General features: G+C 38.7%; 3 protein-coding genes across 4 annotated transcripts in view; 1 reads left to right on the top strand and 2 right to left on the bottom strand.

The window, feature by feature from the left end:
• The window catches only part of pdzd8 (PDZ domain containing 8), a 70,185-nt gene extending 65,655 nt beyond the window's left edge, over window positions 1–4,530 (bottom strand). The window contains exon 1 of the mRNA XM_066672275.1: window positions 3,502–4,530. Coding sequence (XP_066528372.1) covers window positions 3,502–4,406 — 905 coding nt within the window. The 5' untranslated portion in view covers window positions 4,407–4,530. The remainder of the gene's footprint in view (window positions 1–3,501) is intronic.
• A 1,599-nt stretch (window positions 4,531–6,129) lies between these two features.
• pex13 (peroxisomal biogenesis factor 13) lies at window positions 6,130–15,072 on the top strand. The gene is made up of 4 exons (XM_066682449.1): window positions 6,130–6,268; window positions 8,334–9,034; window positions 12,268–12,390; window positions 13,518–15,072. The coding sequence occupies exons 1-4, from the start codon at window positions 6,198–6,200 to the stop codon at window positions 13,841–13,843; spliced, it is 1,221 nt and encodes a 406-aa protein (XP_066538546.1). The 5' UTR covers window positions 6,130–6,197; the 3' UTR covers window positions 13,844–15,072.
• A 1,798-nt stretch (window positions 15,073–16,870) lies between these two features.
• On the bottom strand, window positions 16,871–20,065 carry eef1akmt2 (EEF1A lysine methyltransferase 2). 2 transcript variants are annotated; one of them, XM_066672263.1, is made up of 6 exons: window positions 19,932–20,065; window positions 19,257–19,322; window positions 18,958–19,072; window positions 18,750–18,857; window positions 17,725–17,941; window positions 16,871–17,043 (listed from the first exon to the last, which is right to left on the bottom strand). In XM_066672263.1, exons 1-6 carry the CDS (start codon window positions 20,027–20,029, stop codon window positions 16,946–16,948), a joined length of 702 nt encoding a protein of 233 aa, XP_066528360.1. In that variant the 5' UTR covers window positions 20,030–20,065; the 3' UTR covers window positions 16,871–16,945. The 2 variants fall into 2 exon arrangements, with proteins under 2 accessions (XP_066528360.1, XP_066528351.1); XM_066672254.1 differs by lacking the exon at window positions 19,932–20,065 and adding an exon at window positions 19,556–19,890.
• Between the last annotated feature and the right edge of the window lie 60 nt (window positions 20,066–20,125).

Raw genomic sequence — 20,125 nt, 5'->3', positions numbered from 1 at the left:
TGTATGTAGGAATACAATATAAATATTTCTACTAATTTTTTGGTGTAACCCTTAACAGATTTAGGCTGTTTTAAAATTTTGACAATGCTAAAGTTTTAGCTTTTGTTGCTGCTGCAGGTTCTTACAGATGTGAGCAGTGGTGTAGTCTATGTGATGCACAGGTATCTAAGATTTCCTTATACGCACATAAAATTCAGAATGAAAGCATTCTACAAATGCCAATCAAAGGAGCATTGAAAAAGCAACTGCCAGGAATGCTTCAACCCTATAAGAATCTTTGTGGTTACCAGGCTAGTGATGACAAGAAAAGGCTCGGAGAGTTAAATTCATTTATTCCAAAGCATCTGGGATTCTTGGCTAATGATTTTTTGAGTCAAAATGCATAGTGTAGGCTCACATGCATTCAGTCAATACGATTTGTGTCACACACACACTTAAGATCTGTGCAATCTCTAAAAAGCTCTTGGGAACCCATTCTGAACTGTCGTGTTTTTTAATTTTTTTTTTGTATAATTCTACACTTGGCTGTTATGTGAAATGTTCAGCAAAGTTTAAATAAAAAAAAAAACACAACAGAAATATGATACAATCTCTCCTCAAAAATGACCAGTAATGCTGGTCATCTTTCGTCAACACGGTCGGCGTGTTTAACAGGATATCAACGGAGATAGCAGCACTTGGCCGGGGCACAGAGCAGAGTAGCAGTGAGGAATGACAGACCAACTGGGTTGGCAGTACAGCGGCGATAGCGGCCACACTGGGCCGGCATGTGCAGCAATGTAGCAGTGGGGAAAACAGCCACACCCGGTTGGCGTGTTTAACGTCCTATCAACGGTAATAGCTGCTGCACTTGGCCAGGGCGCACAGCAGAGTAGCAGCGGGGAAGGCAGACCCACTCAGTCGGCAGTACAGCGGAGACAGCGGCCACACTAGGCAGGCATGTACAGCAGCGGGGATAAAAGCCCCAGACACATAAAAGACAAAAGACATCCGTAGGTTTGCACATGAACGACTGTATAATGCCAATTCTACCCGCCTGTGCCATTTTATTGTGTATATTGTGTAAAATGACAACTGCAGTACAGAGTAAACCCCAGAAAAAAAAACCCACGACTGCTCTGTCTCGAGGTTGTGTTGCCATGGTAACGTCAATAGCATTCTGTTCTTCAGTGATAGAGAGCTGTCAGTCATGCATGGTCATTAGTATTGGGCCACACCCACACTGTTCTCAGAGAGCTCTGAGGAGCGAGTGTATTTTGGTCATTTTTGAGGAGAGATTTATCATATTTGTGCTTTTTATTTAAACTTTGCTGAACATTTCACATAACACCCAAGTTTAGAATTATATAAAAAAAGCACAAAATTTCAAAATGGGTTCCCAGGGGCTTTAAAGAGGTTTAATCCTGACTCTATCCATTTACCTGTGGCTCTGATGCTATCTTGGTTCAAACAGAAAGGATTAATACAAACTTCAATTACAATTAATTGTTGAGTTGCAAAAGGTGACTCCAGAAAAGCGAGAGTTGCTCATCAGTTTACCGGGGTGAATAAAAATGTTGAAAAAGAATTAGACTCGTGTAAAAAGCTTCTTCAGATGTTCTTGCTTCTATGAACTAAATGGGGTATTTCTATTCCACAGTCAACAGAGCATGTTATAAAATGACAAACAAATTCCACCATTTTCAAAGTTTAATAAATAAATAATAAAAAAATATTGTTTGTTGCTTCAATTCATAAGGAAAGAAAAAGTAACCTCCCTGATTCTCCAGCATGCATTCCCCAATTGTTCAATTACCATTTAAACAATTGGGGGGGGGGGCACTTTGCAGTGAGTGTCATCAGGCAAATAGTGGGAAGAGTAAGGTCCAGCTAGGCACTGCATACCCACTACATCTGATTAGACTAATATATATATACGTGTATGTGTGAGTGAAACAGGAAATAATGTGTAATATTAATAATATTATTTTATATTACATTGCATTAACTAGGCTTATTTATTTATTTATTTATTATATAAACAAGAGCCTATCAGCTTACCCAAGCTCTGTCAACGAGATGTGATACCAATTGTATGTATAAGAACAAACCTCCAGGCATGACTTTACTCTTCTTACTGAGCAACAGGTGCAGTTTTACTGTTACTCCAACCACCACCAGCAATAATAATGTTATTATACACTGTAAAAAATGTCTGTAAATTATGCGGTGAAAAACTGTAAAACCATGACAGTAAATGTCTGTAAACTCTAAAAACATGTTCTGTGTGTGCGTGGTTAAAAACTCCATAGAGGTTTTAAAATAAGATACCTCAATATTTGATTAACAGCTTAGAGGTTGATAATACTTTGAAGTAAGATATGATTCAGTTATGGCTGCAATTCATCAACTGAAGGTGGTCAATTTTAGTGCTCTTCTTCACCCAGGGGCTAGAAATTATTTGAGTAAATATTCTCCTAACTTTTATCAACTCTTGGAGGTTTTAAAATTAGTTAGCAATGGGTCTCCCAAGAACTGATTAACAGCTTATTGATGCTCCAATTTTTTCATAATAATTTTGAATCATTTATAACTATATTATACAATTTATAACTAAATTATATTATTTTAAAAAATTGTGTTTTTTTGCACTACTACTATTTTAATTGCTTTTAAAATATTGTATCTTTTCAATTTTGGAATTCTTCTACTGTTTTACTGCTTAAATATTTCTGTACTGTTTTGTGAAGCAAACTTGCCTTGCAGAGAGTGAAGAGCTGTCTAACCCTTTGAAATGAATCGAAGTGGTGTTTGTGAACCAGACGTATTCTTTCAACATCAGTGCTAATGCGTATGTGGATGAATACAAGCAAATCCACACAGAAATGTTCCAAAGTCTTGTGTAAAGCCTTCCCAGAAGAGACGAAACTGAAGGTGGCTTACAGAATGAAATTTAAATAGACAATCAGGAGTGTAAATTATAGAACAAGCATTGTATTTGTCTCTCAGATAATGTGAAGACTAACTGCAGGTCTAATGAAATTCAGCACTGCCAGATGACATGGTTTTATAGAGTACTGAAGTAATTTAGTTGGTACTGTGAAATTGTGAAATTTTGATATCCATGTCTAACCTAAATCCCAATCCCGCGCCAAATAACAGACATGAAAATATAAAATGTAGGGCATTAAGTTTGTGAATTTATCCAGACAGTACCAGGGTGGATGAAAAACACCATTTATTCAAAGCACCAGAGACTAACTGGCTGCTAATGGCACGCCCTTGTGGCTAATTTGTAGCCTGCTAAATGTGAGTGTGATACAAACCAGTTTCTTTGCCCTAAAATAAAAATATTAGACATGTTCAAATATGTTTTGTTCAGTGTTATGTGAAAGGTCTGATTTAAAATTAAACATGTTATTACTAAGCATGTATCATGAAAATATCTTCAGGAACTATGATCTCATCTTTTGCGATATTGCCCATTATCCATATGACAGAACTTCACCTTAAAGCCTTTACCTGATCTTGTAATTGGGTAGCGTATGCTTCTTCTTGATGACCCTCTTGAGCTGGTTGACGATGATAGAGGTGAGTTGGGGCAGCGGCCTTCCCTCAAACTGTGACTTGACCTCGAAGTCAATCAGCGGGTCTTCGAGGAAGGAGAAAGACCAATGTGTGAAGGGCAGACGCGTGAACCGCAGACGCAGACGTCCAACTACTCGGGTCATCTTCACAAACAGGTATGCAGACTTTCCGAATACCAGGTCCACGTCAATGGCCAGGTGGAAGCCTCCATTGTACTCCAGATCCACTTCAAAGTTCAGTTCTTCTGGCACGCCCTCTTCGTTGACGGCAACGGGCTTCATTAGTCGGGCGGTCTTGAATACGGGCACCGAGTTACCCAGGGAAATCTCCCGGAGACTGAGGCCTTCCAGAAGGCGCCCAGCTGTTTTTGTCTGTAAAAGTTCTTCAAACTCCACCCGTATCTTCTTGGTGACCCAGTGGCGTACAACTGGGGTGTCTCTGAGCTCACGAAACAAAAATAGGATAATGGCATTGAGGAAGCCACAGGTTTCCACTCCAGTCTCTCCCAGGATTTGGGATTGGGATTGAGACTGGGTTTGAGACTGAGACTGGGACTGGGATGTCTGTGGTTGAGATTGGGATTGAGACTGTGATTGTGGCTGTTTTCCCTCATTCTGCCTGGATGACACCGTGCTTTCCTGCAGGTTCTGGCCCGGTTCGCTTGCCTGCTGATGCTGATGTTGTTGGAAATAGTCCCTGAGCGCTGGTTCGGCCGCGGGTCTGTGGTACTGCTCGGTTCTATTCACCGGTTCTGGGCTCCTCCGGTAAAGCAGCGCCAGCTGCAACAGCAGCGTCAACACAGCGCCGGAAAGCGCGGAAATCACTATCAAATAGATCATTTTAGCAGCTGTCACTTCTCCCCAAATCTACCCAAAGGCTTCGGCGGATTAATATAAAGGGGACAAAAAGAAAACACACCGAAATAGCTAGGTTCCACCTGACCGCTCACAAAGCTGCCATATCACTCCGCCTCGCTCCTGCGCTGCGGAGGCGCGCTGGGATTGGGCGGACGCGTTTCACGTCACTGTGCGTGATGACGACGGATGATAGGGCGGAGGCCTAAAAGCGGTGGATTTTATTTCACACCCATTTTCGTACAAGTCCCGCCATTCCCTTACATTGATTGGCCAGAATATGTGCTTCTATTGTGTTTTGATTGGCTAGAAATATGCCATCTTTTCATTGTGATTGGCTATTACTTCATACTCTCAAGCAGAGCTCTTCAGCAATTACATCCGTACGCAACATTACAACCATCTCTGACCAAATTACATGTTGATTCATATAAAATAGGTAACATATTTTCTACAGAAAACCAACTGAAACACCCGTTCCAGTGAAAATTAAAACTTTTAACTCGTTAACCTGTGGTGTTTGTTAAACTCTATAAGATAAAATAAAAGTATAATTGAGCACCATGGCTACGTTTTTCTGATTGAAACGACAGTGTTACAAAGACACTTTCATATAGGCGGATTTAGACAGGAAGGGTTTATTACATCATAAACCCAAGTAACCACAACCCATCAATTGTCGGGGTGGGGTGAGGAAGCCAGATGAGAAGGAATCTATAATTTGATGTAATGCAATTTTGCACAACGACTGTGTTTTTATTTTTTTAACATATTAATACAAAAAGTATAAAATGTAATAATAGCAATAACTTTGGCAAAGAATGCATTTCATGTGCAATGAATGGTGGTAACTGTTGGATACCTTTGAATAGTCCCCTTTGAGATACTGCAATATATACTCTACTCTTCTGATGAACTCATACAGGACATTGGTTCAAATATCATTCCTTAGCAAGAGGAAACCCTAAACGAACATTCAAAACGTCAAAAGCCTTGTTCACAGTATCATTATAACTAAAAAGCTGAAAATCCAAATATACCCAATTGTTATAAAACTGCAGTGAGCTATGAAGAGAGAGCAAAGGTAGAGCTACCCACTCTTTATTTCCTTAAAGCAAGCGTCCTTAACAAATGTGTCATATAGCGCAGATATGGTTAAAAAATAACATGTTTATTTTACACTTCCGATACATAAAGTTTTTTATTTTGGTTTGTTTCTTGTTATCACATGCGACAAATGACATTAAAAAAAAAAATATTAGAGTTGTAATTGCTCAGTGAGTGTTAAACAATGGCTCCATCTAGTGATGAATCCGAGGGTTTAATAAGTGTTTGTCTTTTTACCGACCGTTTGTCTGTGCTTGTGATGTTCTCTATCATACGAATTAGCATACAGTTAAATAACAATTGTATACATATTATATTGTTTAACGTTTCGTACAGAAAGGAAATTCACCGTACTTTACAACCATAAACGCCGAATTCATATTTTGGGGTTATTATTATTATTAGTAGTAGTAGTATTAGTAGTATTAAAACATTATACGAACTTAAAGCTTATTATAAATAATAACGGATATGAATAAAATTAAAGAGTTAGCATGATAAAGGTAGAAGATATTTTTATGAGCAGTGCAATATAGAGCCCGGTAATTACGGTATTAGTGCTTCTTTGAGAGGTGTTAATAAGCTGGTATTTACGGTAAATTCTTACAGCGCCGTGATAGAGCGGAGCTCTGCCTCTGGGCTCCTGACTTTTAGCTTAGCACCAAAATAATGTCTCAGCCACCAATAAAACCTTGGGAGAGACCAATTCCCGGAACTTTAACAGCTCCACTGAGCTATCGGTCAGTAAAACCTTTATCATCAGTCTGCCATTCTGTCTTAAATCTATAAAAATCGTTTTTTTTATTTGCAGTTGGCCTCACAGCACGATGACAGGCCCAGTGTTGTTGTCTGGTATAATTTTAATCTTATCTGCACACTTACGCAACCTTTGATCGATATTAGCGTCCTTTGCAGATTAGTATGCATTATTGTTAGTTTTATACACGGTTACAACGTTGTCATACCCCAATGTTGTGAAATGATTAGCTAGTTGCGGTGAAATAACGTGTTTGTTAGTTATGGACAGCATGTTGCTAGTGAACTTTCACGTTGACCCTCAGATCACTAACATTCAACTGTACACATTACGATGTATTATTGGAAGTGGTTGTGCTTTTTTTACAGTTTATTGTGTATTTAGTTTATTATTTATCACAGTACAGAGCATAAATTGAATGCCTATTTGGTTTTTTTTTTCACAATACAAGCCGTTAAATGTATCATTAAAATAGTTAGTATTGGGTGAACATACATCTGATATATGAAAAATATTTCTTCATATTTGAATGAGCCACATTATTTTTAAGTCCTCCCACACTAAAAGCAGAAGTTTTCTGGGAGATTCTTAAGGGGTTCTTTCCATTGTTACACCAGCAGAACCCATAAAGGTGCCGTTAGTGAAGTTTTCTGGAGGAACGTTATCTTTAAAATGTTCTTAAAACATCAAAGGTCCCTAGAAAATCCTTAAAATGGACAAATTAGGCTATACTTCTTTTCCACAAGTTAATATATTTTCCTGGGGTCTTGATGAAATAAGTGCTATGCTTTGGTCAAAATACCACAAGGATCAAATAACAAACACTTTTCACATCCAGCCTAAATCAGTTTCAGCGTCTGGTCCTATAAATATTAATGAGCCCCACCCTTCAGTTCAGCACGAGTCAAGGATTGAGGAAAAACTCAGAATTTTTGTCTTTTTGTTTGTTTGTTTGTTTGTTTCTAGTTTTCAACATTTTTAACAAGTAAACATTTCTCTGCACGAGTTGTTTGTTTTGCTGTGTAGCCATGTCTTTGCACTTCATATTAACATGTGTCCAGTTCTGTTATTGGAGAGACTCAGATGAGGAAGCAAGACAACTCTAAAGTATATGCACTCTACATAAGATACAGCACAAAATCTGAGGCATTTGTTGTATCCCATATTTTCTGACTTATGCAGCATACAATAAAAGTGAAAGGGTTGTTTTTCTTAACATTCTTTTGGCCAAACACCGAAAGGGAGATTTTTATTCATAATGTTAACATTTAACGTTGATCCAAAAACATGGAGGTTAGGTGAATTGACTTCCCTAATGACTGTCCTGGTGTGAGTGAATGTGTGTGTATGTGTGGGAGTGAATGAGTGTGTGTGTGTGTATGCCCAGATATGGATTGGCGTTCTATTCTGATGCAGTCCTCCAGGTGGACGGTCGTTCCTGGTTGAGAGTACGTTTGGCTGCCGCTTCTCGCCAGTGTGTGTGTGGATTGAGTGTTGAATGGATTGGCATTCTGAGCAGTGTTGATTGTAAAGTGTCCTTGGGTATCTAGAAAGGCACTATATAAGTGAAACTATAAAAATAAGTAATTCATTATTTGAACAATCCTCTAATGTTCCTTGTAGAACCTTCAATTTTGGAGTTTCTAAATTGAGAGCCTCACTATCTACCACGGCATGAGTTAGATCTAGTGTCAACTCCTCTAAAGCGTCAGCCTCCAAAACTGAATCTCACCTGAAAGTAAAATGTTCTGATTCAAATATGTTATTCACTACCATGTTTCCTCCTTCCCCATAGTTAAGGATGAAAAAGTCTGGCAAAATATCTGTTAGGCTTCAGGATTTTTTTTCTACAGTGAAGACCACCAATTTCTTCTGATTTGAGGCTTGAATACTAAACATAGAATACCATATTTCTAGTTTGATTGTGATTTCATAGCGTATTTGTGTGTTACTGTGTTTGTCTGGTTCATCTCCTGGAATGTCTTCTAATTAGGAGCCATTTTGTATGTACTCCTTTGCCATTCATGTCTATGTATTTTATTATACAGGTCTGCAGACTTTGTCACAGCATCAGTGAGCGGAACCCCAGCAACAGGTCCCCCAGTTTTAACACGCGTGGCTCCTCCAATCCCTCCACGGCCTGTCCAGCAGACCTATCGTCCAGCCTATGGTTCTTTTGCTTCATCCTACAGCCCTTATAGTTATGGCGGAGGCTACAGTCCCTACAGTTATGGTGGATACGGCTTGGGAGGCGGTTTGGGATACAACCGACTTCGTCTGGAGGATGCTCCCCCAAGCCGCTTTGTCCAGCAGGCTGAGGAGAGCAGCCGGGGTGCATTCCAGTCCATCGAGAGCATTGTGCATGCCTTCTCTTCAGTCAGCATGATGCTGGATGCCACCTTCTCAGCTGTCTACAACAGTTTCCGTGCTGTTTTGGATGTAGCTAACCACTTTTCACGCCTGCGTGTCCACTTCACCAAAGTGCTCTCTGCCTTTGCCCTGGTTCGTACGCTACGCTACTTCTACCACCGCATGCAGAGGATTCTGGGCTTGCGTACAGACTTGGAGGCAGAGGACCTGTGGGCAGACAGTCTGGTTCCTTCTGCCGGAGCTGGAGGAACCAGAATGGACGATTCCAAAGCCAACTCTGTCAAGTCTTGGCCCATTTTCCTGTTTTTTGCTGTGGTATTTGGAGGGCCTTACCTGATCTGGAAGCTACTAAGGTCTGAGGAGAGTGCAGAGGAGAATGGTAAGGAAATGTAAAATTAAATATATAATAACGAAAATATTGGGAAAAATCACCAATCTAAGGGCAGGTGTGGCTGCAAGGTTTCATTCCAGTTAAGCAGCGCACACCTGATTCTGCTTGTTTAATCAACTAGTCTCCTCTCTAAACAGTTAAACAGTAGCTGCATCTCAATTCAGGGGCTGAATCCTTCAAAGGACGTGGTCGGTCCTTCAAAAGCTGCTGAGTGCCCTTCGAAGTCTAAACCAAAATGGGACAGTCTATGGCGGATTTCCTGTTTTACGACAATTACTGTCATTAAACGCAGCTCTTGATTAACAAGAGATAAGTGTTCATTTATAGATAAGCACTGCATTTTCCTACAGTTTAATAAACTACTCATTGCTCCTTAAACAAAATAAACATTCAAGTACATTTTTCCTTCTTAATATTTGCATTATTAATGATTTGATATTGAGTATAGTGCGTTTAAAACCTGTTCGCTCCTCTGCTAATATCGCAATATTCTGAAATACTAGCGGCACGCAATAAAACCGTGGGATATCTTGGCTCTTAAAGGATAGTCCAGTTGCATCCTTCATTTTTCAGGAAAAGGGATGAATTTTTTCGGCCGCATATGAAGGAGCCTCCAAAATGAGGCAGTCTAGTCGCGCCCCTGTGACATAATCTGTCCACAAATGTGTTTTTCGAAAGATGCAGCCCCTGAATTCAAACAGCTTGATTGGAACGAAAACCTGCAGCCACACTGACCCTTTTTGAATAAGATTGGTGACCCCTAGAATGTTGGGATCTGTTGGAGCTGTTTTAAAAATTATAATGCTGCAGACCACTTTTAAGCACATAGAAGATCAGCACATCCAGTTGGCTGTAACATGCAAGAGCCTTACGTCATATATTTCTCTACCTAAAACCCATTGACAGCGTTGATTAATGTAATAAATATGGCTTTCCTTGGCCTTTTGATATGGCCTTTTGATTTGAAAATGGCACTCTTTCAAATTCAGTGCAAAAACATAATTTTTCAAATTTAATAGCAACTATAGCTATAGTAAAAATTGAATACATGTATTAATGTTCTACAACCCCAATTCCAATGAAGTTGGGACGTTGTGTGAAACAAATATAAACAGAATATGATGATTTGCAAATCCTTTTTTTTTTTTTTTTTTTTTGGCAAATATTCACTCATTTTGAATTTGAGTCCTGCAAAACGTTCCAAAAGAGTTGGGACAGAGGCAAAAGACTGGGAAAGTTGAGGAATGCTCAAAAAACAGCTGTTTGGAACATTCCACAGGTGAACAGGTTAATTGTAAACAGGTGATTGTCATGATTGGGTATAAAGGGAGCATCACTGAAGGGCTCAGTCGTTCACAAGCAAGGATGTTCACTTTGTGACTAACTGCGTGAGCAAATCATCCAGCAGTTTAAGAATAAAGTTTCTTAACATACAACTGCAACAAATCTAGGGATTTCATCATCTACAGTCCATAATATCATCAAGAGATTCAGAGAATCTGGAGAAATATCTGCAAGTAAGCGGCAAGGCCGAAAACCAACATTGAATGCCTGTGACCTTCGATCCCTCAGGCGGCACTGCATTAAAACCAACCACAAGGGCTCAGGAACACTTCAAAAAGCCACTGTCAGTGAACAGAGTTTGTTAAAACTACACCATGCAAAGCTAAAGCCATATATCAACAACATCCAGACACAGTGCCAGCTTCTCTGGGCTCAAGCTCATCTGAGATGGATTGACACAAAGTGGAAAAGTGTCCTGTGGTCTGACGAGTCCACATTTCAAATTGTTTTTGTAAATCATGGACGTGGGGCGGCACGGTGGCGCAGCAGGTAGTGTCGCAGTCACACAGCTCCAGGGACCTGGAGGTTGTGGGTTCGATTCCCGCTCTGGGTGACTGTCTGTGAGGAGTTGGTGTGTTCTCCCCGTGTCCGCATGGGTTTCCTCCCACACACGTTAGTAGGTGGATTGGCGACTCAAAAGTGTCCGTAGGTGTGAGTTTGTGTGTGTGTCTGTGTTGCCCTGTGAAGGACTGGCGCCCCCTCCAGGGTGTAATCCCGCCTTGTGGCCAATGATTCCGGGTAGGCTCTGGACCCACCGCGACCCTGAATTGGATAAGCGCTTACAGATAATGAATGAATGAATCATGGACGTTGTGTCCTACAGGCCAAAGAGGAAATTGACTGTCCGGATTGTTATCAGCGCGAAGTCAGCAACATATGCTGCCATTCAAGTAGCGTCTTTTTCAGGGACGTCCCTGCTTATTTCAGCAAGACAATACCAAGCTACATTCTGCATGTGTTACAACAGCATGGTTTCATAGTAAGAGTGTGGGTACTAGACTGGCCTGCCTGCAGTCCAGACCTATCTTCCATTGAAAATGTGTGGTGCATTATGAAGCGCAAAATACGACAACGGAGACCCCGCACTGTTGAGCGACTGAAGTTAGCACGAATGGGAAGAATTACACCTACAAAGCTTCAACAATTAGTGTCCTTGGTTCCCAAATGCTTATTGAGTGTTATTAAAAGGAAAGGTGATGTAACACAGTGGTAAACATGCCCCTGTCCCAATTTTTTTGGAAGATGTTGCAGGCCTCAAATTCAAAATAAGTGAATATTTGCAAAAAAAAAATACATTTTATCAGTTTGAACATTAAATTTCTTGTCTTTGTAGTGTATTCAATTTAAAAGGGTTTGCAAGTTATCATATTCTATTTTTATTTATGGTTTACACAACATCCCAACTCAGTAACATTGAGAGGAGCCAGTTGAGGTGGTTCGGGCATCTGTCCTGGATGCCTCCTGGACGCCTTCCTGGTGAGGTGTTCCAGGCATTTCCAATGGGGAGGAGGCCCTGGGGCAGATCAAGAACACGCTGGAGAGACTACATGTCTCGACTGGCCTGGGAACACTTCGGTATACCCCCGGAGGATCTGGAAGCAGTGGCTGGGGAGAGGGAGGTCTGGGTTTCTTTACTCGGACTGCTTCCCCCACGACACGGACCCGGATAAGCGATGGAAAATGGATGGACAATGTCCCAACATTATTGGAATTGGGGATGTAGAAAATGTCAAAAATTCTAAATAAATAATTTTTAGAAATTCTAAATAAGTACGCTCATTAGCATAGCTGCAGCTGACTGTTTCCTTTGTGGCTGATTATCTCATATTTGCAGAAGCAGTTTTATGTTCTGCTCAACTGAGCTTTTCTGTGTCCAGGCACTAACTGGGCGAGTGGTGAGGATGACCATGTGGTGGCTCGAGCTGAGTATGATTTTAATGCTGCTTCAGAAGAAGAGATCTCCCTTCAGGCTGGAGACATGCTTAATCTGGCTCCCAAGGGTAAACATATTTGATAATGTATTACAAACTTGTAATTCATAATTCCTCCCACTGGTAATTTTATTAGAAAACCCCATCATGTGTTTTTGCTCACTGGCCACTTTTTTAGAGCCTCAACTCTGTAGACACTGTCAAGACTCTGTAGAACTCCACCTATTGGTTGTTCCACAGTATGAATGAACAATAATAGATTTATCTGTTCTGATATGGAGAAGTTTCTTGTGAAAGTATTGTATAATTAAATTAATAAAGAAATCATTAATTAAAAGAAGAATTAATTTAAAAAAGTAAACATTTAAAAGTAATTGAATGTTTCATTAAATAATTAAAATTTGAAGTAAATGCTTAAATCATTTTGTGATTTATTTAGTTGTGATTTAAATGTGCATTTGAAAGTTTTTTTAATTGTATAATTAAAATCATTTAATTAATTATATAACTATTTATATATATATTGATTTCATATTTATATATTTATTTTCATTGCACCATGAAATGATTAAATCTGTCAACATCACCCATCAGTGGACAGGCCTAAATCCGATCCAGTCAGATTGATTGACTAGATTATGCAGTAAGGCAAGACAGATTGATCACGTATGTTAGATTCATATTTCTGTCTACTAATATTTTAAGAGACCAAAATGTCTGTTGGTTAATGCTAGGATCTAGCCAATCAATCTGACTGGATTGGAGGTAGACCCGCCCACTGACGGTTGATGTTGACTGATGTGATTATTTTATGGTGCAAGGCTGCAAGGCGCATGAAATAAGCATATAAATAGTTAAATAATTACTTAAATGATTTATATAATACAATTTAAAAATATTTAAACTGCACATTGAAATCACAATTGGATAAATCACATAAAATTATTTAAGCTTTTATAAAAAAATATTTAATGAAACATTTACTTAATTAATTATCCTTTTAATTAATAATGTTGTTATTCATTTAATTATATAATATTACCACAAAAAACCCTCCATATTCTGATGCTGCCCAGTTGATCAAGTTTGGACAAGTTGTGTTTGTAAAGTGAATAGTTTTATATAAAGGGAATAGTACTATCTTATCATTTATTTTGTTTATAACCTTCCCATGAAATGCATCTGTTTGTTACCAGAGCAACAGCCAAGAGTTCGTGGCTGGCTGTTAGCAAGTGCTGATGGACAGACTACAGGACTCGTCCCGGCCAACTATGTCAAAATCCTGGGCAAGCGGAGAGGCAGGAGGCAGGCGGAGTTGGAGAGGCTCGCACAGATGCAGCCGGGTCAGCAGGTCCTACAGCCACAACAAGGTCCCGTTACAGCCTCAGCAGGCCGTCCGGATCCACAGGAGCTTCTGGAGTCTGTTTACAATGAAACACCTGCATTACACACGCACACAATCCTAACTAATACCACAAACAGAGATACTGTACTAGGGACTACAGAGAAAATAGACTTGTGAATTGTGCTTATGCATATGTAGTGAGTGAGGGAGGGTCTGTTTGTCTGTGACTGCGTGAGTGGGTGATAAGCGTTATGTAGGAGAATTAGCTCCAGAAACTCACTAATGGAGAAAAATCCATCCCATGGAGAATGCTTGTAGCCACGTTCAGAAATGAGCCAGATTTTTAGATCATCTTTAAAGGTTTAATCAGGAAGGTTGTTAGGAGCTGCACAGTATAGACAAAATACTAGTAGAGTGAATATATATATATATTTATTGCAGTGCATCAAAACAGTTAAAAATCCATCACGACATGGTTACAGCATTGTACTGCATTATTTTATGTGATAAAGATGTGATATTAAGATGAATGATTTATCAAAATTTCCTCATTACAAACATCACAATGGCAATACTGCAATGATTAACAAATGTTCACATTACAAATATCAGTACTTAAAGTTTAATGTAGATGTTATAATGAAAAACAAAAAAAAAGAAATTGTAAAAAACAAAAACAAAAACAAAAAAAAAACAAGTAGTGCAATCTAATTTATGACATCAAGAAATGCTGGAGCATTCCAAAATCTAATCCTGATTATAACTTTAAATAAAATGGCATGTTACATACGCAGGTATTGTCCAGGTTCTGGCCTAGCTTTTCCTACCACATACATTAGGCATCCATTTAATGTTATCAAAGTTAAGTTCTGTTGTATTTGTTTTCCATAAGGAAACATTTAAGGTCATTAATGGTTCTCAAATGTTGGTATTGCTCTTAAATGTAAGATTTGATTAAGAAGTAATTCATATAAAGTAATATATAATTTAAAACATTGCATATTTTAAAGTGCATTTAAACCGTGTGAGTTTAGAGCAGATGGGCATATCGTTCATTGTGAGATTTGTTATTGTATTGGTTTTATTGGAGGACATTTCTGATGAACACACTGTTAACTTTTAGATACAATGAAAATATCAGCAATGTCCAGTTCATTGGTCATTGTTATTAAGAACACGGGCTGGTCTGTAGCTGGACATTCCAGTACTAACTGTTCTAATCATGTTTCTAAACAAAGGAAGTCTGTTGTCAGTTTCGGCAGGTTTGGAAAGCTTGTGTTTTTTTCTTGATTCTTTACTGTCATGTTTGTGCACGCTCTCATGGTCTAATCATTAACACACACCCCTGTAAATAGAAACAGTTATTTTGGCAATAAAATTTTCAGAAACTGATTTGTGATGTGGTGATGTAATGTCATGTATAACCCAGAGGTATTTAATAACGCTCCAGCAGTTCCACGGTCCAAAGCCCAGTGCTTGGAAGCTTTTATACACCTTAAGCCTAGGCTTGACCTGGCCCAGTGAATTGGGCAATGGAACATTTCTCTGAGGGTTTGATGGCCATTCAACTCATCCTTGAAATACTGGAAGGGGTTTTGTCACTCCTTAGATAACATTTCTTTGAAGACAGGACCCTGAGACCCTGGAGCTGATGTTTCACTGAGAGTACCCGAAGCCCCACTGTGCTGCTCTATCTTGAATGTTTATATATTATTTATTATATTCATCTTTAATATTTATAGATAATACAGATATTACCGTCTAGTGGTAACCTAGATTGCTTTTGTTACTAAAATATCTTTCAGGTGTGAAAAATTCCTACCAACAAAAACTGATTTCTTTATTATTACGATAAAGTAAGATATAGATAGAAATATACCGTTTTTAATTTATTTTATGTAAGTAACACTGACATTGAATCAGTTATAGTTATTGTATTTATTTACATAGACTTTTAAGGGATTTAGCAGTCAGCCAGAGCATAGAGTTTACTGAGCATAATGTTAGTGTATAAACTAGAATGCAAAATACCTCAAGCTTAAATGCTGCCAAATCTAACAGTCAGTATAGATACCTACATACACAATGCTCACATACTGCGGAAGGAGAAGAGGACATGCACACCAGCTTGTGCTTCAAAGTGATGCCATTCGGGTTATGTAACGCTCCAGGAATCTTTAAATAGTTGATGGAATGGCCACATAATATCATGTACCTGGATGACTTGCTTGTGCACACACCCAGTTTTGGTGAGGCCCTTCTCAACCTATAGAGCCCCACTGAGCATAAACTGGGGCATTTGGTAAAAATGAATAAATAAAAGTCATCTTGTTTAATGCTAAGAACTGACATTCTTCAGCACTGTGCTGTGGAGCAGTGCGATTACATTCTCTGGATTGATAGATCCGCATCCGGTAATTTAGGATGAGTTGGACTGGATTTTGTGAACTAAAACTAATATTTAAAAATCAATACCTGACTTCACTGATGTTCTTGTGGGTGAATGCCATCTAATCCTCACAGCATCTAGTGTAAAACCATCCCAGAAGTGTAGAGGTTGGCCCAAGCTCCTGATTAACACCCTTGGATGAATGATGAATGGTTATGGGTCCACAAAGGAGCCCTTATGGACTCTGTGATTGAAGTAATGGATATTCATTCATTTATTCATTGTCTGTAACCGCCTATACAGTTCAGGGTCGCGGTAGGGCCAGAGCCTACCCGGAATCACTGGGCGCGAGGTGGTAACACACCCTGGAGGGGGCATCACTCCTTCTCAGGGTGACACACACTCACACATTCACACCTACAGACGCTTTTGAGTCACCAATCCAACTACCAAAGTGTGTTTTTGGACAGTGGGATGAAACCAACACAGCCATGAGGAGTTTTTTGTAATGGCTTCTCCTTAAAAGTCGTTATCAGCCGTTATGATAATTGTATGCAGTCGTTATGCAGCCTACCCAGAATTATTAGGTGCTAGACAGGTGCACACCCTGGACAAAGCAACATCAGATATAGTTATTTTAGCATAAGAATGATTGTAAAGTTCCTGTGCCACAAAGCAGGAACATAACATTATTCCAATGTTGAAATTACAGATTGGCTACGACTGAGAAGCACTAAAATCAAAAGTCAATTCAAAATGCCAACTTAAACACAGTTCCACGATGTATTGTAAATGCATTTTTATTTTTAAGTTAGGATGCAAAAATCAAGGTGAAAAATAGAGGCAAATGACTTCTTTCCAGATCTGTGTTCAGATCATCTGGGGCTGGGTCAGCTGAGTCGTCTGAACACCAAAGCTGCAACACTATTACCAGTGACCCCACCAAACTGGAAACAAGGAGTGGGCAGCTCCTGCAGCAACTCAAAATCTGCAAGATAGACACATGGATAATTATGTAATAATGTGCAAACGTTACAACACAATTGACTTTTTTTCCAAAGTAGTGCACTAATAAATTTGAGGATTTATGTACTTATGACTGGTTATTTTCAACATGGCCAGTTTTTCAAAAGGTATCTGACTAAATTATAGCAGTCTAGTTATATTAACTTAAAAGTTTGTTTTTTTTATCCTGATGTATATTCTGTAATCACATTTAATCTTTAAATGGGTCTGGGTTTTTCTAAAATTTTAGAAGAAATCTTGGATATTTTTGATAACATATACCAGGATGATTTTTATCCCACCTTGAGAGGTGGATTAAAGCTGAACTGTGAAATTCTGTTTGGTAAAAATTATTTAAAACACACCAATAAAATCATTATTTAAATTAACACTGTTTTCAACTCACTAAAACAATTTTACAATGTAGTTTTATTTAACTATGTAAACAAAAGTGAGAAACATTTTGGCATAATTTGTTTTAAAAAAAAAATATATATATATATATATATATATATATATATATATATATATCAGTTCAGGAAAATATCTAAATTAGGTTAAAATAGAATTTGTCCAGCAGAGGGCCACAGAGACTGGAATATTACTGAGTTACTTGAAGTCTTCAATCTGCTGATGTAGAGACACAGCACTTTAATCATTGTACCTGGGTGGAAGATCTGCAGCAGCTGCTCCTTGGTCCAGTTACAGGACGTAATGACAAAATGACCTTGGGGCTTCAGAGCAGCTCTCAAAGAAATTACGTACTGAAGCTTTGCTGCATCTCGGCCTTCAGGATTCAAGCTAATGGCATCGAATGTGCCCTTGTCTATACACACATCAAAATCTTTCAACCCAGTGCTGGGGTTTAGAAAATCCTGCTCCTGCAATAAAAGCCGCATAAACACAAAGAAATTACTTGTGGCTTTCTCTCAATTAGCAACCTCCCACCTAGACCATACTACTACACTCTTACAAAAAAATAAAAAGGAGGGATTTTATGAAAATATATATATATATATATACGTTTTTTCAGTGCTTGTGCACATTAATTTGGGGACTTGAGCTTTTAGCTACTCACAAAATTAATAATGAAATAAAATAACCCCTTAAGTTTTATGTAGGCGTCCTAAGTCAGAAAACTTGGGATAAAATGATTAGTCTGATTTTGTGCTGGTTCTTATGTAGAGTGCAGACGTTTTAGAATTGTCCCACCACTTTGTCTTCAATCACAACGTCAGACCAACTTATAAGTAAAATTACAAAGTAAAGGTTAAGCAATGAGTACAGAGTGTGTATTTAATAAGTGTACTCACTGAATATGGTTAAAACAATAATGAAAAAGAATGAGAAGCAAGAGAAAAGGCTAAAAAAGTTCCTGCTCCTTGCTCATTATTATTTAAATGACCAGATGCTGAAACGGTTGTTCTGAACAGTACTGTTTAGACAGGGAGAGAACGTTTAATCCTATTTTGACCAAAGCATATCACAGACATTTCATTAAGACCCCTGACAACTGTGATAACTTGTGGAAAGGTTATCTTTTTAACTTTAAAAAAATCTTAACCGATGACTTCTGCACAAACGTCAGACAAAAAACAAAAAACAAAATGGCAGCTGGTTGTCTCAGGTGCAAACAATGACAATCCATGTTAGTAAGTGTTTAGAAGAAAACAATTCAATTCCCCTTACCTGAACTTTAACATTTATTAAGCCCTCTTCCTCCAAAATGTTCCTTGTGAGCTCTATTGAAGCACTGGAATAGTCGATCCCGGTAAGATTTGTAAAACCATATTTAGCCTTGAGGGAAAATTGGAATGACTTTAATTTACTGTAGAAAATAATTAGAAAAAAAGTTTCTGTTCTGAGCAGTACACTGTACTGATAAACTGAGACATGCCAGTTCTACGAGAAAGATTCCATTTCCAGTGCCAATGTCCAGAATAGCAGCATTTTCAGGTATGTTCTTGTTCTCCATCCATTTGATCACCCTCTTCATGCTGCCCTCACCAAACCTGCGGTCAGACAAAATAGCAGAATGTAGAAATACCTCAGCATTCATAATACTGGAGAGTGCAAGTTGGAATGAAGCACGCTGCAGCCATTTTTGGGGGAATAAAAATAAGCCTACTATGATAATGTAAACAAAAAAATGCATTTGAGAGAAAAAAAAGTAAATATAATTATTTAAAGCATTACCATATTTCTCCAACATCTCCGATATCTTTATAAGTCTTGAGCTCTCTCCGGTAGGCATCATTCCAGCTAGGAGGAAAATAGAGGTCAGCACTTTATACATTCGGGGCAAAACTCTGGACACAAGCTTGGCCAACATTTATGTTGAAATTAAAGGCATTAACTGTTTCATTGCATCCCAATCTTTTAAGAAGGACAGACTTTAGACTTCACACTGAAAGATTGCCGAGAGTATCTACACAAATATTAGTGAGGTCATGCAGTGGTGTTACATGATTAGTTATGAATCACAAACTCCACACCAGCTCATTATTGGATGGACCTTCATGTCTCTGGAGAACAAAGTCCAGCTGCTCCACAGTCCAGTGGGCGGAGGGCTACCCATTTTGTCCACGAATGGCACTGGACACTGGTTCATGTGCGTTTACTACTGAGCATCTTTTCCAATGCTTTTTTTAATGGAGATTTTTTTATGGAACTGTGTGCGTTGTTGAACATCTGTTTGATAAATGTTTGGGCACATATATTTAAAAAGTGCCTTGTATTTGAAAGTTTTATGGGATAGAAAGTCACATGGAATTCAGAAAAGTCTAGAATTACAAGGAGGGTTTGCCTACAAGGAGAGAACGACACTACAGCAACATCGTATTACGAGATATTAACGTAACAAGGGCTCACTATTCTTTAGTTCCGAGTTCTGAAGGAACAAAATCCTCCCCGGATTCAGGGTCGTCTTCACTGCTCTCTCCCACCCGCGAACCCCCTACCGCAGCCATCACAGTCAAGACATAACAGAAACGGAACCCTTCAAAATAAAAGTACCGCTACAGCCGAAAAGAAAACTGAAATAAAATCAAGGACATAAATAAAAA

This window comes from Hoplias malabaricus, chromosome 1 (assembly GCF_029633855.1).
Source record: "Hoplias malabaricus isolate fHopMal1 chromosome 1, fHopMal1.hap1, whole genome shotgun sequence".
Taxonomy (NCBI): Eukaryota; Metazoa; Chordata; class Actinopteri; order Characiformes; family Erythrinidae; genus Hoplias; species Hoplias malabaricus.
The sequence above is the reverse complement of the archived record's forward strand: the minus strand, read 5'-3'. Positions and strand labels throughout refer to the sequence as shown.